This window comes from Lithobates pipiens, unplaced genomic scaffold (genome assembly GCF_037356315.1).
Source record: "Lithobates pipiens isolate NorthernLeopardFrog02 unplaced genomic scaffold, aLitPip1_a1.2 Scaffold_8, whole genome shotgun sequence".
Taxonomy (NCBI): domain Eukaryota; kingdom Metazoa; phylum Chordata; class Amphibia; order Anura; family Ranidae; genus Lithobates; species Lithobates pipiens.
This window is the reverse complement of record NW_027507903.1, coordinates 538680434-538706106: the sequence shown is the minus strand read 5'-3', so window position 1 is coordinate 538706106 and position 25673 is coordinate 538680434. Positions and strand designations below refer to the sequence as shown.

General features: G+C 42.5%; 1 protein-coding gene across 2 annotated transcripts in view; it reads right to left on the bottom strand.

Moving 5' to 3' along the window:
- Positions 1–478: 478 nt before the first annotated feature.
- The window catches only part of GCK (glucokinase), a 56500-nt gene continuing 31305 nt past the window's right edge, over positions 479–25673 (bottom strand). For both annotated transcript variants that reach the window (XM_077469681.1, XM_077469680.1), the window contains 7 exons: positions 23184–23303; positions 22427–22522; positions 21456–21555; positions 16302–16485; positions 15405–15560; positions 9136–9369; positions 479–8625 (listed from right to left, as the gene is read on the bottom strand). In XM_077469681.1, the coding sequence (XP_077325807.1) occupies positions 8481–8625; positions 9136–9369; positions 15405–15560; positions 16302–16485; positions 21456–21555; positions 22427–22522; positions 23184–23303 (1035 nt within the window). In that variant the 3' untranslated portion in view covers positions 479–8480. The remainder of the gene's footprint in view (positions 8626–9135; positions 9370–15404; positions 15561–16301; positions 16486–21455; positions 21556–22426; positions 22523–23183; positions 23304–25673) is intronic.

Here is a 25673-nt window from a genome sequence, read left to right as displayed (position 1 = left end):
TTGTGTTAAAAAGTATCCTGTTCTCTTTGTATTTCTTCCTTCCAGTCCCCTTGCTTTCCTATTTCAAACTGACCACACTAGGCATGAGAGCACATGCAACCAAGTGCAGTCAGTATTCTGCCTGTGTTCGGAGCACAGCTTGTCTGTCCTCCAATGATCAGACTTGTGATGACACCCCCCCCCCCCCCCCTGCACAGCTAATAAGATGGAAAGATCAATGTACCTCTGTTTCACTCCCTGCACTCTCCACTCCCTCTCTATAAGCCCCTTATGCAGCTGAAAATAGAGGTTTTGTGATCAAAAGGAAAAAAAAGGAACAAAAAAATAAATAATAATTTTGTAATTATGTAAAATTATGTAAAATTGTAATTACATACAAAGTTATGGATGTTATTTGTAGCTCTTTCCTATATTGCACCTTTTTTACTCTTCGGTAATAAAATGTATTTGCAGAACAGAACACACTTTACACTGGAGATGTTAATAGTTACAATGCTTTAATACTTTTCAGACTCGTGCAACAACTTTGTGACACCAATCCTGTGGTTTTGTCACCTAGAGAGTATGACATCATAATTTAATATATTGCCAAATATGACCACTGCATAGATAACTTTTAAATTATAATTTCAATAAGAAACTGAAAAGCAGATTAAAAATAAACTATGAAACTGACTGTCTCCTTACAACACAGCTATATACTCAGAGTATCTGTATTACACATACAGCCAAAGACGTAATCTGCTTACATGAAAACTATGTCATAAAGCAGGAACTAACTACACATAAAATTGAAAAATCTGTTGTTAATTATTGTAGGGGCTGTACCATTTGTATTTATATGAAGTATTTTTTCTTGTTCCATTCCCTGAACTGCACATGTATCATATTAGACAATATAGAGACTCAACATGTGTTGTCTTGCAGCTTTGAAATTCTAAAGTCAGCTGCAAATCGAAGCAATTCGTTCAGGTTCATACTGGGACAAAAAAATTCAGTGCAATCATGCAAAGTCTATGGGGTCGATTTGCTAAAACCCAGGGGGTAAAACCTTCCGGAGCTCAATAGGTTAAGGGTGCCTACACTTGATTAGCTTTTTAAGGTTATCTGCAGTATAGCAATCATATAATTATTTTGGCCTTTAAGCTGTACAACTATAAATTAAACAACACAAAAACAGAAAAGACATGTAGAATGCACATTGTCACATTGGGGCTTTAGCCAACGTGAACATGGGTGGTTTGTACCATTCAAGCCTAAAATACAGGTCTCATATTAGAAATATACATACAGCTTTGCTGTCAGAACAAACTGCATATATTTAAAAACAATTACATTTTTCCACCTTTCTCTGTCAATGTATACCAAAAAAAAATTAACACAATAATGACACAGTCACGGTAATCACATAATATTAATGTACTGTACATAATACACTTCCACACAGGTAACCATTGTAAGTCTGGATTGACATTAAGCAGCATCATTTATAAGAGGTATAGTCTATAGTCTGTACACTAACAATGAACCTGGTGAACCGAGAATATTGGGTTTGCAGTAGGATTAAAGAAAAAAAAAAAGTCCCGACTTTCTTGAACTTTGCAAGCCAACAAACATATGATTCATTTATCAAAATGGAAGAGAAGAACTGAGCACAAAACTGTGCTTCTTGTCCTTAGCATCTAGTCATTTTATGAATCGCTAATTGCAGGCAAATCGCTATATTCATGGTTGTAAATATGTGCTTACTGTATTACCTGACAAAATTTTTGTTTGATCAGCCATTCTTCTGATACACACACTTCTGTTAGATGATCACTCTCTATTATTTTGTGGTTTACCGCAATGGTTATTAGAGTCAGCTTTACTGTTTTTTGGGTCAGCTTCCTGCACATTGGCCATAGGTGACACTACTCATTTACTATCCACCAATCAGACTGGAGGCCGAGAGGTGATATAGGAAGCCCCAAAGATGAGCCAGACAACTGATATGCTGAACTAGGAAATAAGTGTGTCACCTGTCTGTGCAGTGTGGCAGATGAGTGTAAATCATAGTACTGGCGGACCACAATTACAAAATCTTTTGATATGTAAAACAGTTAACATATATGTATTTAAGCTTTGTATTTCGCTGTTTGCCCAGAGTTTTACTTGTAGAATAGATAGTGATTGGTTGTTATGGGCATCAATTTCAAATGTGTACTTATTTTTTTCTCCAGTTTAAGGCTGGGTTCACACCTCTATTGAGCCAGTTTACACATGTCCGATGCGAATTGCACAGGAGCCCTATGCGTATTTTTGTCAGTTTCAGGTCCAAATTCAGTCAAAAATTCGGACTGAAATCAGACCTGAAATGGTGATAAGAGATGCATCGGATTCCTGTTGTGAGCCGCTGCGTGTTCTAGTGTGAACCCAGCCTCAATGAATCAGACTCTTATATTTTTTTCACATACATTTACATAACTTTCAACCAAATTCACACATTTTTTAAAATGATTCAATTAGAAAAATTAGTGAATACTGGGTGAAAGTTTATAGATAGACCCAAGACCATGTTATCATTCAGTTCTTACTTATCCAGAGGCTTATACCGCATACACACACAATCTGAGTTTTCGTCCGAAGAATCTTGGATGGTTTTTCAGATGGACTGCTCAAGCTTGGCTTGCATACACACGGTCACACAAAAGTTCTCTGAACTTTTGATCGTCAAGAACGCAGTGACGTACAACACTACGACGATCCGAGAAAATTAAGTTCAGTGCTTCCAAGCATGCGTAGGAATTTTGCTACAGATGATAGGAGTTTCCGATCTGAACTTTTTCTGTCGGAAAAATAGAGAACCTGCTCTCAATCTTTTGCGGGCGAAAATTCCGCCCGCAAAAGTCCCCTGGAGCATACACACGGTCGGAATTATTTTCGATCATGTGTACGGGGCTTTACAGACTGATGGGATACCTACCAGGAATTTGCACAAGTTCTCTAATTCAGGATTAATGTGTCAAAATTGGTGCACAACAGACTACTAATGGCTAATATAACTCAACTTAAATTACAGAAGCCAGCTTAATAAAAAAAAATACTGATTGTTTGCTATTAAATACACAACTAATTTCGAAGGGAGCAATGTTGCTTTTTGTGAAGGGATGATGTTCACAAGTAAAGGAAACAGGGAACTAAAAATCAGACTGGTCATTCTATATCGCTCTTCTGTGGTCATATGTTCTGACAGTGAACTAGAGAATGAGTACAAGAAACAGAAATCAGGTTTCTGGTGGTGGTTGATGGAGGTATTATGTGAAGTAGGGCTATAAGTTTGGCCCTGGAGTAGATCTGCTACTCCTTAAAACTGAGGACCAGTTCAGATGGTTTGAATTTTGCCATTTGGACACCTTCTCTGAGTTTATTATTAGGGATGTTCCAGGCAAGAATTAAAGAAACTGAGAAAACTGCTTTTTAGTTAGATCAGCTGAAAATAATTAGCGCTATGCCGGCGGTATAGCCATGCTGCCCCATTGATTTCAATGGGCAGGAGCGGAGTATACACACCGCTCCTTCATTGCTTCAAAGATGCTGCTAGCAGGACTTAAGTGACTTGGTAACCGGTGGCGGGCTACAATCAGTGGAGCGGGCGGATGACAGAGCACTCTACTCTATGTGCCCTGTGATCCGATCCACCCAGACGGAAAGGGATGGATCCCCTTCTGTTTTTTTTAGCGGATTGGATTGGGAGGTAGGTGCTGCACCTGCAGGTCAGTTTGAAAGTAGCCCAGTACCCACTGCAGAACAGATATGCCCATATTTGGTATCACTCCGTCTGTGACAGGAGCCAGCGCTATACAGAAAGCATTGGCGTATGCGGCTCTGCTCCGCAAGCGCTTGCTTTCTCTACTGCCGGATTCTTTCACAACGCTGATGCTCTAGGATGATGGATCGGCAATCCGCGATCTGGGCTTGCCAACCAGCCATCCCAGAGCAGGAGGTTACGGGCCACATTAGAGGGCTCTGCGGGCCACATGTGGCCCCCAGGTCACTGGTTGGACACTCCTGGTGTACAGCTTGTATAACAGTGTAAATTTGCTGTCCCCTCAAAATAACTCAACACACAGATATTAATGTCTAAACCACTGGCAACAAAAGTGAGTACACCCCTACGTGAAAATGTCCAAATTGGGCCAAAAGTGTCAATAGTTTGTCTGCCCACCATTATTTTCCAGCACTGCCTTAACCCTCTTGTGCATGGAGTTCACTAGAGCTTCACAGGTTGCCACTGGAGTCTTCCACTCCTCCATGACAACATCACAGAGCTGGTGAATGTTAGAGACCTTGCACTCCTCCACCTTCCATTTGAGGATGTCCCACAGATGCTCAATAGGGTTTAGGTCTGGAGACATGCTTGACCAGTCCATCACCTTTACTCTCAGCTTCTTTAGCAAGGCAGTGGTCGTCTTGGAGGTGTGTTTGGGGTCGTAATCATGTTAGACTGGAGTGCTGCAGAGATGGTGGGGCCCAGTCTCCGAAGAGAGGGGATCATGCTCTGCTTCAGTATGTCACAGTACATGTTGGCATTCATGGTTCCCTCAATAAACTGTAGCTCCCCAGTGCCGGCAGCAATCATGCAGCCAGACTATGACACTCCCACCACCATGCTTGACTGTAGGCAAGACACACTTGTCCTTGTATTCCTCACCTGGTTGCTGCCACACACACTTGACACCATCTGAACCAAATAAGTTTATCTTGGTCTCATCAGACCACAGGACATGATTCCAGTAATCCATGTCCATAGTCTGCTTGTCTACAACAAACATTTTGTGGGCTTTCTTGTGCATCATCTTTAGAAGAGGCTTCCTTCTGGGATGACAGCCATGCAGTCCAATTTGATGCAGTGTGCGGTGTATGGTCTGAGCACTGACAGGCTGACCCCCACCCCTTCAACCTCTGCAGCAATGCTGGCAGCATTCATACATCTATTTCTTAAAGATAACCTCTGGATATGACACTGAGCATATACACACAACTACTTTGGTCAACCATGGCGAGGCCTGGTCTGAGTAGAACTTGTCCTGTTAAACCGCTGTATGGTCTTGGCCACCATGCTGCAGTTCACTTTCAGGGTCTTGCCAGTCTTCTTATAGCCTAGGCCATCTTTATGTAGCACATCATTTTAGATCCTCAGATCTTTGCTATGAGGTGCCATGTTGAACTTCCAGTGACCAGTATGAGAAAGTGAGAGCGATAACACCAAATTTAACACACCTGCTCCCCATTCACACCTGAGACCTTGTAACACTAACGAGTCACATGACATCGGGGAGGGAAAATGGCCAATTGGGCCCAATTTGGACATTTTCACTTATGGGTGTACTCACTTTTGTTGCCAGCATTTTAGACATTAGTGGCTGTGTGTTGAGTTATTTTTAGGGGACAGCAAATTTACACTGTTATACAAGCTGCACACTCACTACTTTACATTGTAGCAAAGTATAATTTCTTCAGTGTTGTCAGATGAAAAGAAATAATTAAATATTTACAAAAAATGTGAGGGGTGTACTCACTTTTGTGAGATATTGTAGGTATCTAATCTGTGAATACAACTGCTTGCCTAGAGTTCAATACATTATTTATTATTTTTCCTTTTATTTCTTTAAACTGTTCCAGACCATAGTGTAGCTCTAGTACTATCACATTCACAGTGCATTCGGAAAGTATTCAGAGCGCTTCACTTTTTGAGGCACAGATCTGGGGAAGGGTACAGAAAATTTTCTGCAGATTACAGTGGCCTCCATCATCCTTAAATAGACTCTTCCTAGAGCTGACCGGAATTGGGGGAGAAAGGCCTTAGTCAAGGAGGTGACCAAGAACCTGATGGTCACCCTGACAGAGCTCCAGCGTTTCTCTGTGGAGAGAGGAGAACCTTCCAGAAGAACAACCATCTCTGCAGCACTCCACCAATCAGGCCTGTATGGTAGAGTGGCCATACGGAAGCCACTCCTCAGTAAAAGGCACATGACAACCTTGGAGTTTGCCAAAAGGCACCTGATGGACTCTCAGACCACAGGAAAAAAATTCTCTTCTCTGATGAAACAAAAATTGAACTCTTTGGCTTGAATAGCAAGCGTCATGTCTGGAGGAAACCAGGCACCACTCATCACCTGCCCAATACCACCCCTACCGTGAAGCATGGTGGTGGCAGCATCATGCTGTAGGGATGTTTTTCAGTGGCAGGGACTGGGAGACTAGTCAGGATCGAGGGAAAAATTAATGCAGCAATGTACAGAGACATCCTTGGTGAAAACCTGCTCCTGAGTGCTCTGGACCTCAGACTGGGGCGAAGGTTCATCTTCCAACAGGACAACGACCCTAAGCACACAGCCAAGATAACAAAGGAGTGACTACGGGACAACTTTGTGAATGTCCTTGAGTGGCCCAGTCAGAGCCAAGACTTGAACCCGATTGAACACATCTCGGGAGAGATCTGAAAATGGCTGTGCACCGAAGCTTCCCATCCAACCCAATGGAGCTTGAGAGGTTCCTCAAAGAAGAATGGGAGAAACTGACCAAAAATCATTGTGCCAAGCTTATAGCATCATACTCAAAAAGACTTGAGGCTGTAATTGATGCCAAAGGTGCTTCCACAAAGTGTTTTTGCAAAGGCTGTGAAAATGTATGTACTTGTGATTTTTTTTTGTTTTTTATTTTTAATAAATTTGCAAAGATTTCAAACTTCTTTCATGATGTCATTATGACCGTGCACCGACGCTCCCCATCCAACCTAATGGAGCTTGAGAGGTCCTGCAAAGAAGAATGAAAGAAACTGTCCAAAATAGGTGTGCCAAGCTTGTAGCATCATCCTCAAAAAGACCTGACGCTGCAATTGGTGCCAAAGGTGCTTCAACAAAGTATTGAGCAAAGGCTGTGAATACTTAGGTACATGTGATTTTCTTTTTTTTTTTTATAAATTTGCAAAGTTTCAAACAAACTTCTTTTACATTGTCACTATGGGGTATTGTTTGTAGAATTTTGAAGAAAATAATGAATTTAATCCATTTTGGAATAATGGCGGTAACATAACAAAATGTGGAAAAAGCAAAGCGCTGTGAATACTTTCTGGATGCATTGTATATTATATAATACATACATTTTAAGTCATAGAAGACAGTGATGGTGTTTAGGCATTGCATGGTTGTTATCATTATGTTTTTTTAGGCTACGTTCATACTTGTGTATTGGCCCAACAGAGTTTACATGTGAAACACCAACGGTGGGTCCTGGGCAATTAACTGTGGGAGGCAGTCAACTCTGGGAACAGTCCCATTGAAAGCAATAGGAGGCTGCTGGCTCCTGCAGCTTATTTTGGCCAATTGCATGTAATCACTATGCAGCGATCACTTGCAAGTGCTCGGTCAGGTCCTGGATGCAGACTGTTTGTGTCCAGGGCCGATCACTTGCAGGTTGCGGGCAGCCGCAATTAGATGTGGGAGCTGGCAGCACCCTATTGCACTTAAAAAGGCTGCCTTCCACAACTAATCGTCAGGAACCCCCTGCTGGGGTTCTCACATGGAAATGCTGTTGGGCCAATTTGCAAGTGTGCATGTGGCCTTGAGGATAAGGTATACTTGAAATTGAATTCCTGGCTGCAATCATTCCCATGTTCTTGCCATTGTGCCAATTGAATTACACACACCCTGCTTTATAACTTGCCGCCATTAACCTGAAGCTGCAATAATGCATAGAGGTGAATGCATGACATCATTTCTTGTCCGGTCTTCTTTAATGTTCATCAGACCTTCATTGTCTGTAAACTGGTTATTCTGTTGTGTTCTGTCAGGGTGGAACATGAGGATAGACAACTGTAACCTGAGAATATCCACAGGAGGGATACTACTTTAGAGAAGTCAGTCATTCCTACCATCGAAATTGAGTCAATATACTAATATTTTTTCTTTAAAACATTACCACGTGTAGTTTTCTCTCCCTGTTTGCTTTAAAGCTGTAAGTATAAAGTTTCATTTTATCCACTTTTCTTGAGGTAAAGGACCATTACTTATGTGAGTCTGTCCAGATGGCCGATGTAGGGTGCTGCAGAATTTTGAAAGAAATTCCTTCTAAAAACACTGTAAATTCAACAAAGTCTAGGTGGCCATATCTGAGTTACATAGTTACATAGTTAGTCAGGTCGAAAAAAGACACAAGTCCATCCAGTTCAACCTTAAAGAGGTGTTGATTGGTAAATGTTAGTCACGGCTTTATCATTCTGGTAGGACTGAATGATACAACATTGTTCTACACGTGTATCAGGTGGCACTTACTCTGGGAAAAAAAAATCTGTTCTGTAGCAGTTCAGTAGCCACCCTTCATATTTATGAAACTCTTGGCTGAAGCCTCTAATAGTTTTGTCTCTGGTAAGCAGGTTTGCAGAGACTCAGTAGGGAGGTGGTATGAAAACAGGCGTCCAGGGAGAGAGAGTGGTACAATGGCTAATGTCCAATAAGAGAAGCCATTTTGTAGGCCACTGCAGATATCAGAGCAGCTCCTCTACCACTGCCTTCCTCTGATTGGATGAAGGTAATTTCACAAGAAGGGGTCATTTTGTGAACTGTAGCATGAAACTTGTCTTTGAAACTGAAAAAGAAAAAATAATATAGCATTAGTCCACTGGTGTCGGATCTTAGTAGATTTATGACCCGTTTTCTAATACTATGTTAAAAATCTCACAACAATAGTGTATCATGAGCTAATAACGGCATGCCTTTACACTTTGTGCTAAAATGCATTCATCTTTATCATCTCAGAAAGTAGGGAGGCATGTTGATCGGCTGACATTCTAGCCTACAATGTGGTTTCAGGCATATCTTGATGATTGATAGTGGATCAAATATGTTTTTCACTTGTTAAATACAAATCAATTTATAACTTTTTTGAAATGCATTTTTCTGGATATTTTTGTTGTTGTTCTGTCTCTCACTGTTAAAATAAACCTACCATTAAAATTATAGACCGATCATTTCTTTCTCAGTGGGCAAACATACAAAATGAGCAGGGGATCAAATACTTTTTTTTCCTTCACTTTATGTAATCAACACAGTGGACACATTGCAATATCTTATTGTAAAAGGTCAAAAGTTATCTTACGCAGGGTGGAGCTTGTAAACAGATCCATCCACTCCCACTGTGATCTTCAGAATGTCGTCTCCTCGGTGCTTATGCATTCGATTGAGAACAGCAGCCAGACCAGCACCACACATACCAGCGGCTCGTGTGGACACACTCTCACAGGCCATGTGTACAGCCTGACAATCTGCCAATGTGGGTTGCATGCCCAGTGTCCGCAGGATGTTGCAAGTCTGTCTAAAGTCTGAAGAATCCCTGAGGAAGAGGATAACAGGGTTTTTGTAAAATCCTTTTCTTGGATCCTAAAAGCACACAGGATCAGTTGAATCAGTTGAATTTGGTTATACTTCTAACCTTAAGAGGAATTGGACACAAGCAAAATAAAAAAAAAAGCTGTTGGCCAGCCAAGTATAACCTGTCCCACACCTATTAAGCTTCAGTTTTTAGAAAAGCAGCATTAGGAGTAGATCATATGTATGAATGTGAGTTAGGGACCATAGATTGTAAGCTCCTTGAGGGCAGGGACTGATGTGAATGTTCAATATATATGTAAAGCGCTGCCTAAAATTGATGGTGCTATATACAGTAAGTACCTGTAATAAATAAATCATAAACGTAGAGGGATGGGACTAGTGTCCCTCGATGAACTTGAAGAAAAGGATTTTTACAGTGAGTATAAAAATCCTGTGTTCTTAAGCTTTCATCAAGGGACACTGGATCAGCTGAATCTGAGGCCATTGGGATGTCCCAAAGCAGTCCAGCTGAGTGGTGGGCAAAAAACAAACAGCAATGCTAACAGCCTACCAACAGAAGAACAAAATAAACACTAGGGGCTGCCTACAGCTCAAAGAGTTGCCTGCAGGATCTTATGCACCAAGCTTGCATTAGTAGATGTTTAAATATCAACCCGCTAAAATGTAGGGAATTGTGTGAATATATCATGCCCTCAAAGCCAGTGACCGTGAAGCAGGGTGGTAAACTGGCCCTTTGGACAGATCTGGTAGAGCTCATGGGTTGTCTGCCAGATTTCTGATGATAGGTTGGAGTAAATGTCACAGTGGCAGCCCATCCATAGGGGATGCAGGGACCTCCCCAACCATGGGTCCGGCCCCCTAATCTACATGTGGGGCCCCCGAATGCATGGATTTCAATGTTTTGTTTTTTTCAAGCACATGATTAGAGCCTAAGGCTCTAATTGGCTTCAAAACAGGATGGGCTCGGGGCGCAGAGCCCTGCGCCCTGAGCCCACCCACTTGTGTGACAATAGCGGATTAATATTCTATATTGTCTTCCTGATTTTCCTCCTGGTATTAATCAGTAAGCTGTTCCTGAGTTCCTATTGGGCAGGGAATCTTAGGACTCCCGGCCAATCGCGTCTCAGGCAGGACCCACTTCCTGTTCGGCCTGGAGCAAAAGCGATGGCCCTGGAGCGAGGAGCTGCAGCCCAGATTTATGTCTGCCTGATCTACCACCTTCCTAAGGTCAGGAGGCCCCAGATCACTGCCGCATTACTGCCCATCTCCCACGGGGTTGGGGGGAATCGCTGCATTCCCACCCATCTATCCTGGGGGAGGGTGATTGGCTTTGGTTTGCCGCCCCCCCCACCAGCCACCACTGAAGAGTCACCAGAACAAATTGCCCTTCTGCCAAAGGTTCTCTGTGGATATAAACCTATTCAGTTGCTGAACGAGAAAGTTATGAGGTACACACCTGGAATCCCCATCTGTGACATAGGTCCTGAACACTTATGGGTGTAGGGACCATTCTTACAGATCCAGGCATTGCCAGCTTAGGTAGTCCTCCTGCAAATTGTCTACACTTTGAATGTGGACAGCGGACAAGAATGGAAAGTGATGTTCTGCCAAAGACATAATCAGTTCTACTTTCTCTTTCCTAAACTCCTGGTTCCTCCCTGATGATTGACATGTACCATTTCTGTGGCATTGTCCAACTGAATCCTGGCCAGATTAATGTGTAGTCGAGGAATTCAACATTTAAAAAGACAGACGGATCGCTCAGAGCTCCAGAATTTTGATAGATAGGCTTCTTCTGGCAAGCAGGCTTCATCTGGCAACCAAGGCAAGGTGTCTAGAACTTTACCTCCCCAGCCTGTCAGGCTGGTATCTGTTGGAAGCAAAGACTTACCGGATACCAGGGCTGAGTTATTCCTCATTTCCACTGGGCGGATCGGTTTGGTTTGGTTTGGTATGGTATGCTATTTTGAGTGTTTCCATTATGAAAGCGGGCCATACAACTAAACCATACCGCACCATTCAGGGCCCTGCTTCAGATGTGGGGCCATAGAAAATGGTACGGTACTGTTAGGGTGGAGCTACTGGCATCACACAATACATTCCACTAATTGGCAGACAGAAAAAACGTCAATGCTCACGTCAAAGGCATTTTTCTAAACACCGCATGGCCCCTGGTGGTCCGACTTGCAGTGGAAACGCTCACCTGAATAGGCCGGACCAGTCTAACCCTTCCAAACTGTACCGACCTGAACTGTTCCGCTCAGTGAAAACAAGGCATTAGTGAGCCACCAGGCCAGAGACAACAACGTTTTGGGTGTCAGACCAACAACTGGCTCAGGCTCTCAGCGAGCCTCTGAGAGCCTGAGCCAGTACCCCCACCCCCTCCACAGCCTAGCACTCCAGTGAGTGTTGGAGGGGCGAAGATCAGCTGTGTTTGATTGCTCAGTTCTGAGTCTGGAGCCGGTGGGGGACATATGCAGCATCGGACAGAGGATGAGTTAGGAGTCAAAGATTTACAAATTAACTAGATGCCAAATTTGGGCCTGTATTTACAAGTTTATGGAAAAACTCTTTTTTGGTCTCAGAGTCCAACTGAGTTTTACCAGTATGAGTTTTGGGCTTCCTTTGCTGTGGTGAAAGAATAATTTTTTTATCTTTGGAGCTCAAAGCAAAACCGATTTTCATTTTTTGCTTAGGTACATGTTCCCCATGGCAGTGCCGCCCCCCGTTTATTTTTTTTGACAATCTCTTGCCTATTAGCCCAGCAAATGGCCATATATTGGCTATTACTATTTTATGAAGTGTAACTAAAATCTTTCAATCAACATTAACTGTTTTTAATCCTTATTCTCCTAACATTAGTAAACAGATAGGAAGGTATATTATATTTATTTTCAACTTTTTTATTTACACTTCTTCAGTTGCTTCCTGGTTTCTGGCCCAGGCACAGAGGAAGTAAGTATGACATGTTTGTTATTTAAAAAAAAAAAAACGAACCTTAACAAACCCTTTAAGCTTTGACAAATAAAAATCCAGAAGCTGATTGGTTACTATGCAAAGCTGCACCAAATTCTGTGTGCACCAGTTTTAGTAAGGCCCCTTTCACATTGGCTTTTTTATCAGGTCCGCCTGTCAGTTTTTCAGGTGGACCTGATCAGACACTCCATTCCCGTTTATGGAGTGGCAGATGTCAGCAGTGACATGTCTGCTGACATCCGCTGCTATCCAATCTGATCCTCTCTGCCAGGTCACATTACAGGTTAACCCTGTAATCCTTGGTTCTGCAGAGTCCAGGTATGGCCTGCAAGGCAGCACTGGGGATCAATCATTCCAGATTACTGCAAAGGAAGCCCAGTTCAGCTACTTAACCACTCCAGCCCCGGAAGGATTTACCCCCTTCCTGACCAGAGCACTTTTTGCGATACGGCACTGTGACGCTTTAACTGACAATTACGCAGTCATGCAACCTTGTACCCAAACAAAATTGATGTCCTTTTTTTCCCACAAATAGAGATTTCTTTTGGTGGTATTTGATAACCTCTGCGGTTTTTATTTTTTGCGCTATAAAAAAAAAAAGAGCGTAATTTTTTTTACCTTTTGCTATAATAAATATCAAATACCAAAAAAAAAACAAATAAAAAAATGTTTTCCTCAGTTTAGGCCGCTATGTATTCTTCTAATATTTTTGGTAAAAAAAAAATGCAATAAGCATATATTGATTGGTTTGCGCAAAAGTTATAGCGTCTAAAAAATAGGGGATAGATTTATGGTATTTTTATTATTATTATTTTTTTATTAGTAATGGTGACGATCTGCGATTTTTATTGTGACTGCAACATTGCAGTGGACACATCAGACACTAATTTGGGACCAGTGACATTTATACGGCGATCAGTGCTATACAAATTCACCGATTACTGTGTAAATGACACTGGCACGGAAAAGGTTAAACACTAGGGTGCGATCAAGGAGTTAAGTGTGTTCCCTCACTGTGTTCTAACTGTAGGGGGGATGGGCTCACTAGAAAATGACAGCGATCACTGCTCCTGATCACTGGGAGCAGTAGATCCCTGTCATGTTGCTAGGTAGAACAGGGAAACTGAGGGCACGCTCACGTGGCACGCGTGGCGGGTGCAGGCACCCACTAGCCCTTGAATTAAAGGGGACATACAGGTACGCCCATTTGTGCAGCCATACATCGTCGTGCACTGGTCGGCAAGCGCTTAAAGTGATTGTAAAGTCAAGGTGATACTCATTCTTAAACATTTTTTACTCTATGAAAGAAATGCATTAAGGTAAAACATTTTTAGGCTTTATAACCACTGACAAAAAAAATAGTTTTGACAACAAGAAAAACGTCTAGTATAAATTGGTGAACCTGTCTTTGAGGAGAATAGACGTTCCTCCTCCTAGGACATTAGCAAACAACTGAAGCGTCGTTGAAATGGAAGGAGTTATATTTGGCTGGCCAACAGCATTGTTTGCCAGTGTCCAATGCCTCCTGAAGGGAACAGTGTAACCCAGTGGTCTCAAAATCAACTGATCCTGTGTCCTTTGATGAGCAATTAAGAAATATAGGTGATAGATGAGGACTGTGAGAGATAGAAGATGAATAGGATTACAACAGGCTATAGAAGTCATGCAAATAATGTTCCATGTTTGAAAAATTATACAATTTTTGCAATCTGTACAAAACTTTCCTGACTATACCACTCGTCTCCTTTTCTGCTTACGCTCACCTAAGCTTAGTCAATGAACACTTGTTAACAGTCTGAGAAAGTGTCAGGCCGCGTACACACGGGCGGACTGTTCGTCCAACTTTGTCCGCTGAACAGTGTTTGGGCGGACAGTCCGCTCGTGTGTGGGCTTTCAGCGGACAGTTTCAGCGGACAGTTGGACGGACAAGGTTTTTCGGAAATTCCGTAAAACTGTCCGCTGAAACCTTGTTTCAGCGAACAGTCCGCTCGTGTGTAGGCTTGTTCGTCAAACAAAGTTGCGCGCATGCTCAGAAAGGATTTTCACGCCGAAAGCTATAATGCAGTGTATAGGACGTCGTATTTTTCGTCCCGTCGTACGTGCCGTTCACGTCATCGCGCACGGTTTCAGCAAACTGTTCGTCCGTCGTGTGTGGCCATGTCCGTCCATGCTAAGTTTGAGCGGACTGTTTGCCGAAACTGTTGGACGGACAAAGTTGGGCGAACAGTCCGCGCGTGTGTACGCGGCCCCAGGGGATAGAAAGGTAGAAAGATGATTTAGGAACAAAGTGATCTGTACCGCTCACTTTGGAGGTGTCATATTGGAGGGACAGCAGTATTGATTACTTTTTCTGTATCCTATTCCCTAATAACTACAATAAAAATACAATATAAATACATTTTAGAATACTACTTAATGCACTAAATTTTCATGGCCTCTAAGCCAAATATAACCAGCCTTCCTCTAAGTCCTTGTACACATGGTCGGACATTCCGATGGACAATGTCCGATAGGACCTTGTTGTCGGATAATCCGACAGTGTGTGGGCTCCATCGGACTGTTTCCGTCGGAGTATCCGACGGAACCAAGTTTTCCAGCTGGGCTATAAAATTTTCCGACAACATGATCCGATCGGACTTTGTCTGATCATGTGTAGAGAATTCCGATCGGACAAAGTGCCACGCATGCTCAGATCAAATTCCTAGACCAAAGCTATTGGCTACTAGCCTGAACGTAGTCCCGTCCTAACGAAATAACGTCATCACGTTAAGTATGATCGGATTTTCATGCATGTGTGTATGCAACAGTTTTGGACAAAATCCGTCGGACGGATTTGGTTGTCGGAATGTCAGACCGTGTGTACAAGGGCTAAGAGAGAAGGTAAATAATGTATAACATATTGACTGAGGCATTATCAATAGATTGGAAGCAAGTTACTGATGATGTAGAGCAATATATCCAAGAAATGCAAAAAATCATATATGCTCCTGTATTATGGTTCTATTTGCCATTCCTATTGTTGTTAATACAGTTCCCAGAACAAAGTTGTAGTGTCCTCACCCTTCTACTTGAGAGACAAACTGGGTTTCAAAACTTCCCTTTGTCTTCAGTTTTTCAGAGGCCTCTCCTCCAAACGCTAGATTTTCATTCACCATTTTCATCAGGACCAGCCTGACCAGCTCTCCCATGTACTTTCCACCAATCATCTTCTCATAGCTGTACCAGGTCAGAAAGAGAAGTGGTTGAATAAAGATTAACACCACCTTGACTAGGCCACAAATTACTACCTAAACACCCTACATCCCAGGGCTGGCCAAATACATTGTGCTGCCTGGGTCCAAACCCCCCTCCCCCCCCAAAAAAAAAAAAATCACATCCGCCCAAATCATGTGTCTTTGTGCAGATTGTAATGTGTGCAGACTGATAGATCCTTCCCATCATCTGACTCACCGGATCCTGAGACTCCTCGTGCAGATGGATCCTCCCCCATCTCTGGACTCCTCATACAGACATCACCACTGGCACCCTGAGCAGCCTCTGTACGGCAGTGGTGAAAACACGAGACACTTGGAGTGGTGGGGCTGCATCACAGGAGGTGGGCAGAGGAACGGGGGGCAGCATCACAGGAGGGGGGCAGTGGGACAGGTAGGGGCAGAGAGACAAGTGGGAGGGCAGCATCACAGGAAGTGGGCAGAGGGACAGGAATGAGTCACAAGAGGAGGCAGAGGGACAGGTGGGGGGCAGCATCACAGGAGGTGGGCAGATGGAAAAGGGGGGGCAGAGGGACAGATGGGGAGCAGTGGGACAGGAGGTGGGCAGAGGGATAATTTGATAATTTCAGTACTGATGTCATGTTCTGTGTGGCCCCTACACAGTGTTTCTTTCTGCACCAGTTTGCTTGCATAATTAAACAACAATGTCTACAGAGACATAGAGGACAAGGTTCAGTATCCTTACAGTTGCTGACCAGGATTTAGTGAGCCTTCATCTATCACTCGGTCATATTCCAGTCGGAAATCTTCCAGTTCCCCTGTGTCCCCAAATGCTCCCCATTCCGTGTTGACACACATGCGTCCCTCTTCTCCTTCCACGAGTTCCACATTGCACATCTCTTCCATGTAGCAGGCATTGCAGCCGGTGCCTAAATAGTTGGAATGGAAATAGATCTTAAAACACCATTAACCACTTCAGTTCGAGAAGATTTACCACCTTTCCTGAACAGGACATTTTTTGGGATACAGCACTGTATTATTTTAACTGAATATTGCGTGGTCGTGCGACACTGTACACAAATAAAATTGATGTTTTTTTTTCCCACAAATAGAACTTTCTTTTGATGATATTTAATCACCTCTGCGCTTTATATTTTTTGCACTATAAACAGAAACATTTTGAGAATTTTTTTTTACCTTCTTGCTATAAAACATATACAAAAAACGTAGAAAATCTAAATTTGTCATCAATTTAGACCAAAATGGATTCTGCTACATATTTTTGGTAAAAAAAAATCCCAATAAGCGTATATTAATTGGTTTGCGCAAAAGTTATAGTGCAAAAGTTATAGCGTCTACAATCTATGGTATATTTAATGGCAGCGATCAGCAACTTATAGCAGGAATGCGATATTGTGGCGGTCAGTCAGACACTAACTGACACTTTTGACACTTTTTGGGGACCAGTGACACTAATACAGTGATCAGTGCTAAAAATATGCACTGTCACTAATGACATTTGCTGGGAAGGGGTTAACATCAGGGGCGATCAAAGGGTTAAATGTGTGCCTAGGTAGTGTTTTTGTGCACTGTGGGAGGTGCTTTTACTAGGGAAGGCATGGATCCATGTCCCTGCTTTGCAGAAGCATCAGATCCATGCCTGCCCTACTGACAGAACGACCATCTGCCTGTGTACCGAAGGATCTGCAGGTGCAGGCAAACATTGAGTTAACGGTACCTGCAGATCAGCTCCCAATGTAATCACAGCAGGAGCGGGTCACCGGCAGTGCACATATGTGCCCCAGACCTGTAAGTGCAAGATACATACAACCAAATGCCATCTTTGATTAATTTCTTTGCGATAGGGTCAGCATGCTATACAGTCTAATATTGGACACTTGTAATAATTTGGATAAGAAATTAAAAAGCTACATTTTATAGGGTTATAATGCATATGCTATTTACCACAATTATTGTTATTTACAGCTAATTTTACTATTAGTATTATTATATTGCTATTATTTGCTCTAAATAATGATTGTTACGTCAGCTCATGCCTTTTATCATTGTGAAAGACCCCTACAGCCATACAAACATGGAATGGTAAGGTTGTAAATAAAGGTTTAACCACTTCACACCTCTTCGCCTTACATTTCTGCAAGGACCTGTTTATCGGCAATAAGTTTGTTGTTACTTAAAGTGATACTAAAGGATATTTTTTTTTAAACAAACATGTTATACTTACCTGCTCTGTGCAATAGTTTTGCACAGTGCAGTCCTGATCCTCTTCTTCTCAGGTTCCATGCTGGTGCTCTGGGCTCCTCCCCCTTGCTGAGTGCCCCTATAGCAAACCGCTTATTATGGTGGCACTCGTGAGTGCTCGCTCCCGATTGACACAAAGAACGGGGCTTAGTCCTGCCCCCGCTTCCTCTTCACTGGCTGTGATTGACTGTTGTGGGAACCAATGGCTCCCACTGCTGTGTTTTTTGAACCAATAAGGAGGGAGACAAGAGAGCCGCTGCTCTCCTGGACATTGCTGGATCAAGATCATACAATATGCTACTTTGTATCTTTTTCTATATTGGCGTCTGAGCTGTGTTATTTATAAACATTGATTCAACCTGCTTTTTTTTTTCTACAGCTACAGCTGCCAACACCTTCCCTGAGTATACATTAAAGAGATACTAAACTCAATTTTTTTTTTTCCTTAGGTCCCAGAAGATTTACCCCCTTAATAACCAGGCCATTTTTTGCAATACGGCACTGTGTCGCTTTAACTGACAATTGCGCGGTCGTGTGATGCTGCACCAAAACAAAATTGACGTCCTTTTTTTTCCCCACAAATAGAGCTTTCTTTTGGTGATAATTGATTACCTCTGAGGTTTTTATTTTTTTCACTATAAACAAAAAGGCGACAATTTAGAAAACAAAAAAACTTTTTTTACTTTTTGCTATAATAAATGTCCCAAAAAAAATAAAGAAATTCTTCATCTGTTTAGGCCAATATGTATTCTTCTTCATAAAAAATTGCAATAAGCATATATTGATTGGTTTGCGCAAAAGTTATAGCATGTACAAAATAGGGGGTATATTTATGCCATTTTTATTATTGTTATTTTTTTTTACTAGTAATGGCGGTGATCTGCGACTTTGTGGCGCACAGGTCAGACACTATTGACACTTTTTTGGAACCAATGACATTTATAAAGCCATCAGTGCTATAAAAATACACTGACACTGTATAAATGACACTGGCAGGGAAGGGGTTAACACTAGGGGGCAATCAAGGGGTTAAATGTGTTCCCTGGGAGTTGTTTTTAAATGGGGGGGGGGAGTGGACTGACAGGGAGTACACAGAGATCGCTGTTCCTAATCACTAGGAACAGATGATAACACTGTACTCCCCGACAGGACAGGGATCTGTTTGTTTACATTGACAGATCCCCATTCTGGCTCTCTGGAGTGATTGCCACAGGCTTCAGCTCCCCCGCCACGCAGAGCATGTGCGAGGGGGGCTGCTGTAGCTGTTAAAGGGACCAACGTGCAGCTACGGCGATTTGCCGCAGTATAATGATGGCGGCTGGTCAGCAAGTGGTTAAAAATAACAAACATGTTATACTTACATGCTCTGTGAAATGGTTTTGACGAGAGCAGTCCAGAGCCTCCTCTTCTCGGGTCTGTCATTGGTGCTCCTTGCCCCTCCCTCCTGTTGAGTGCCCCCACAACAAGTAGCTTGCTATGAGAGGCCCCAAGGAGAGCCGCAGCTCTGTGTGTCCATTCAGACACAGAGCCATGGTTCAGCTTCGCTCTCTCTCTTTCCTCATTGGCTTACTGACTTTGATTGACAGCAGTGGGAGCCAATGGCGCAGATGGTCGAGGCATTCACTGACATAGCTGGATTGAGATGGGGCTCAGGTAATGGGAGAGGTTTATGGGGGGGTGGGGGTTGGGGTTCCAGAAGCAGGTAAAAAGACTAAACATGATACATACAGTTGTGCTCATAAGTTAACATACCCTGGCAGAATTTATGATTTCTTGCCCATTTTCAGAGAATATGAATGATAACACAAAAACATTTCTTTTACTCATGGTTAGTGTTTGGCTTAAGCCATTTATTATGAATAGACTGTGTTTACTATTTTTAAATCATAATAAAAACAGGAACTAACCAAATGACACTGACCAAAAGTTTACATACCCTGGTGATTTTGGGCTGATAACGTGCACAAAAATTGACACAAAGGGGTTGAATGGCTATTAAAGGTAATCATCCTTACCTGTGATCTGTTTGCTTGTAATTAGTGTGTGCATGAAAGATCAATGTGTTTCTGGACTCCTGACAGACCCTTGCATCTTTCATCCAGTGCTGCACTGACGTTTCTGGATTTTGAGTCATGGGGAAAGCAAAAGAATTGTCAAAGGATCTGTGGGAAAAGGTACTTGAACTGTATAAAACAGGAAAGGGATATAAAAAGATATCCAAGAAATTGAGAATGCCAATGAGCAGTGTTCAAACTCTAATCAAGAAGAGGAAAATTAGGGGTTCTGTTGAAACCAAACCACAGTCAAGTAGACCAACTAAAATTTCAGCCACAACTGCCAGGAAAATTGTTCAGGATGCAAAGAAAAACCCACAAATAACTTCAGGTGAAATACAGGACTCTCTGAAAACATGTGGCGTGGCTGTTTCAAGATGCACAATAAGGAGGCACTTAAAGAAAGATGGGCTGCATGGTCGAGTCACCAGAAGAAAGCCATTACTACGCAAATGCCACAAAGTATTCCGCTTACAATACGCCAACCACCACAGAGACAAGCCTCAAACCTTCTGGCACAAAGTCATTTGGAGTGATGTGACTAAAATTGAGCTTTTTGGCCACAACTGAACTCTACATTTGGAGAGGAGTCAACAAGGCCTATGATGAAAGGTACACCATTCCTACTGTGAAACACGGAGGTGGATCACTAATGTTTTGGGGATGTGTGAGCTACAAAGGCAGAGGAAATTTCAAAATTGATGGCAAGACGAATGCAGTATGTTATCAAAAAATACTGGAGGAATATTTGCATTCATCAGCCAGGAAGCTGCGCATGGGACGTATTTGAACATTCCAACATGATAATGATCCAAAACACCCAGGCCAAGTCAACCTGTCATTGACTACAGCAGAATAAAGTGAAGGTTCTGAAGTGGCCATCTCAGTCGCTTGACCTCAATATCATTGAGCCACTCTGGGAAGATCTCAAACATGCAGTTCATGCAAGACAGCCCAAGAATTTACAGGAACTGGAGGCTTTTTTTCCAAGAGGAATGGGCAGCTTTACCATCTGAGAAGATAAAGAGCCTCATCCACAAATAGCAAAAAAGCCTTCAAGCTGTCCTTGATGTTAAATGGGACAATACACGGTATTAAGAACTGGGGTATGTAAATGTTTTATCAGAGTCATTTTGGTAGTTTCTGTTGTCATGATTTAAAAAGAATAAACACAGCTGATTGATAATAAACTGCTTTAGCCAAAGACTAACCATGAGTAAAAAAAAGTTTTTGTGTTATCATTCATATTCTCTGAAAAATGGCTGTATGTCCTGTGTACAAAGATGAGTTTTTTTGGCGTGTGTAGCACACCCAAAGTCTGCAACTAGTTAAGCAAAGGTTATAATAACCAAATCATAATGGGTCATCACTTACAATACACCACAGTTTTCATTAAATATACAGTATATGTAATTTGCATTTTCTTATTTGGGGTTTATATATTGTACTATTAGATTTGCAATCCAGCTATGTAGCTTTATGTGTCCCAAAAGATAAGGTGGCATTCGTACACTGAAAAAAAAACTATGCCATATATCCTGAACAGGAATTCCATGTGAAATTCAGTATGAGTATATACTTACCCACTATCAAGCCAACTTCACAGCGATGATCTTCATAGTAACAAGAGATCATAGTAGCAACAGTATCATTCACCATGGCGACAACATCCATCTCAAAATCCTGAAGATAGCATAGGACAAGGGAGATTATGAAGTTACTGATAGACTGGATGATAATTACCAGTAAACAGAGCATTACTGTTACCAATGGATAGTGTGACAGGTGAAATGCTGCATGTGCATTTCCGTAACGCACGCAATATATACAAGTATCTACTGACTTCGACTTGATAGCTCATTTCCTATTAATATAGACTTGCAGCCTCTGCCTTAGCAGCCAATTAGTTCCATGCCTCACACAGTGCCAGGTGAAGATAAAAGAGGCCCAAAATTACTGGCTGGACTCCAGGGATACTCCTGAAGAACATACATTTTTGAGGGGCATAACTGGTATTTAGAAAAGGAAATATACAGACCCAATGGCATGTTTAAACTTTAGGTCTGCTTTAGTTGATTTACAAGGAAAATGGTTATTTTTTGTATCGATTTTTGAGTGTGGCCATAAACCTTCTATGATATTTTTGCTGTTTATATGCCTTTTGTGGGATTCCCCTTACCTCCTGTTCTAGTGACCCTCAGAGGGAGATCTCCCAATGGGAACACAAACAGCAAAAAAAAAAAAAATCCGGAGCTTTTAACCCTTCCCTGCTTTACCTAAAATAGTGTTTTAATTGCTGTATGCTGAACTGTTGGAGATATCCCCTCACTTTCTAACCTGCTGATCACAAAAGAAGTGAGGGTGAATCTCCACTGAGTGGATGCAGATAGCAATAAAAGCTTGACAAAGTATTAAAAAACTGTAAAAGACTGCTTGCCTAAACTATTTCACAGCAACCAGTGGGATGTATATTTAATTTCCAAATGATTGTAGATAGGTGATAGACAAAATATGATTGGGTGCTAATGCATTGGATAGTAATATTGTCTCTTACCCCTCTTCTCTTGATGGCTTCCCTTAGCAGTCCAACCACATTGTTTCCCTCTGCTCCCGATGCTGTAAAGCCTTTGGTCCAGTTCAAGAGGATGCCCTGCATAGAAATAATGGTTACTATCATAAACAATGAGCAATTGTTAGTGTGTCTAAACAGGCATAAGCAGAATTCCAGCCAAAAGTTTCAGTATTAAATGAACAGCCCATTGAAAGTTAAAAGAATAAAACCAGCTATTGCTACAACATTAAATTTCAATGTAGAGATTTTGCCCACGGTACTTTTTTTCTGCAGCTAGATGTCTTCAGTTTGATGGCAATCATCATTGAACCCACTGTCTTTGAGCCCAGGTCATCCGCGACCTGTCCCAGCCAGTTACTGGACAGTGAAAGGAGAAGCAGCACAGCGATGAGCTCATTTCTCTGTCAATGTGCTCTCTCCTTCTATTAGTATTCTTCTTGGCAGCAGATTCACTGAATGGCTTCAGCTCTCCTATACAGGGTTTGCAAGATGCTCATACAAAGGTCAGACTCAGGTACACATAGTGTGTGCAAAAAATAAGTTTAATTATGTAGTGATGATTACACAGCTGTATCTGCCAAGAATTTTTTGTCTTACAATTGCTTTAGGACCTCAGAAATGTAGTTAACAAATAATACATAATACATACATAATACAATACATAGTCCTATCCATGCACCCTGTGCACACTGCAGTGTCTCTGCTATTTTAGTTTGTTGTCCCATCCTAGTTTTGTTACCTTGTCAATATCTTCATGTCTGACAGGAAAGGAGAAGGTAAAGCCCAGTGGGAGCTTCTTATGCTTCATATTCTGCTGGTCAAGGTAATCCGAGATACATTCAGCAATGTAATCAAATAGCTGGGAAGAGAGATATTGGTCAATGTAAAAAGCATCTATCAGTGTTGTCTATAGGAATCTGTAATATTTAATATACATGTAGCGCACTACTCCCTTGGGAGCTGCAATATTCTCCATTACCTTTTTGTCAGTTAGCCCCGTTATTTTCCTGTCCCATGCAATTTCACACACCAGACGACTTTAAGGTTGATAATGCTTTATTCTGGGGTACATCAATAAATGCTGAAGCCGATGATATGAGATGCCCCATTATTTTATCTTATTGGCACGTTACACTTCACTCCTGGTGACTCCCTCCTGCGCTTAACTTTTGCTTGGTTAGAACTTAACACATCCAATATGGACTGACCAGCATCACTCTGAATAATGCATTGAGTTAGACTACAATGTCACAGACCACACTGCCTATTTCCATGACCCTTGTTGTCATCCCTCTGTCAAGTCCTGGAATTTGTGTATCGCCACAGTCCTTGGACACAGAGTGTGTTCCCGGAATAGCACTACTGGGTTGCACTCCCTTTGCTCACTCCCAATCAACAGTCCATGTTTCTCACAGAAAGCCGATTCCCAGTTTGCTCCGTCCGCTTGACTCCTACTGCCTCCTCCTTTGATGTCCGTTACATCCCAGCATGGGAAGGCCGGTCTCTGTTCAATCTCTACATGGTTGATGTTCCTCCAGGGACCAGTTGTGGGTCCACTGGACTCCTACTCTGGTTATCCAGCTCTAGGGTCTCTGAACCCCCAGGCCTTCAAACTTCCGCCCGGAGGCTTCGCGGTCTCTGAATCCCCGGTCTCAGCCCTCCGGGCCCTCCTCCTCTCCTTTCTCAGTACTTTCAGCCTCCCTTGAGCATGTGACCCCCCCTTTTTATATGAGATACACCCACTGACCAAATAAATTAACCATTGGTCCATTCTTTCACATGGGTTTCCTGCCACTCTGACCTCAGTCCTTCCTCTCTGTCCAGTCGTGCCCACTGTCCAGCAGAGGAGGTATGTAGTAGGCCACCACACCCCACTCTACACTAACACTCCTATCCACAAATAAACAACCAGGCTTAGGAAAAACAACCAGGCCCAGACAAATTTACCTACATCTAACCTATACTTATAAGAAAACCCATACTAATCACCCATTTAAGCGTGCTGTTTTTAAATGTCATTGCCATACACAGCATTTCTTTATATCATGGTTATAGGTGGGACTACACCCTATCATTTTACCATGAGATTTATTTTTCCAATACTGAGAAGAAGAAACCACCATCTGCATTCCATATGATGTTCAGACCTTGCATTCATTGAGTACTCAGTGGGCAGGACCTAGATACACCCATGCACGTGGGGTAACACCTTGTCTGAAGGTGAGCTCCCCAATGCCTGGGAACAGGCGGAGGCTGCGGTCGTGTGAAGAGTCAAACATTAAACAGAGATGAGCTACTAGCGTGCAGCAATAATGTACGGAGTTCCTCCTTACTCATACGTGTCCAAAGTTAACGTTCTCCTTCCTGTACCTAGTGATCAGGTCTTATACCTCCGTGACGCTAGTCTGCTCCCGGTGCCCGGAGGAGATGGACAACTAGGGAGGAGATTAGACCACCGACCCCTTCACTACCAGAGGACCTGTCACCTAACCAGGAACTGGTTGCTGTAGCTGTTCTTCCTTTTCTCATGGCAACTATCTCCTCTTCTTAGCCTTGAGAGTTAACTTTTTGTAATGGTTTTATACCCCATATTGCTTTAACACCGTGGTCATCAACCCTGTCCTCAGGGCCCACTAACAGGCCAGGTTTTATTTATTACCTCGGGGAGATGCAGACTAGAATACTGCAATCACTGAGCAGCAAATGATATCACCTGTGATGTATTTCAGTTATCTTGCAAACCTGGCCTGTTAGCGGGCTCCGAGGACAGGGTTGATGACCACTGCATTAACAGGCCTAGACTAGTTTGGCTCTGAGGTAGGGGGTGCGCCCCAAAATGGATCAACCTATACCCTTACTATGTTCGCAACGTGTTCCATTGTGCAGTTGTATGATCATTGTGGGTCGCCACTTTTGTGAGTATCCACTTTTAACCTATACTACCTATTACTACCTATATACTACCTATTAAATGCGTTTGGTAATGCACTAGGTGTGCACACCTCCCTTTTGTTCTGCTTTATAACATGCTATAATGTCTTTCTCATAACTGCAACTAGCTGCGGCTGCCCCAAATTACCTGCACAGGTGAATTTGCTATGGAAAAAGTCCATACTTGCCAAGGCTTGAACGGAGAAGTACATGTTCTTGGGGTGTCCCAATAGATAGGTGCTCTGAGGTGGACCACGAGCCCCAGCAAGTCACTGCAAGTGTCCAGTTCGTTCTTGAG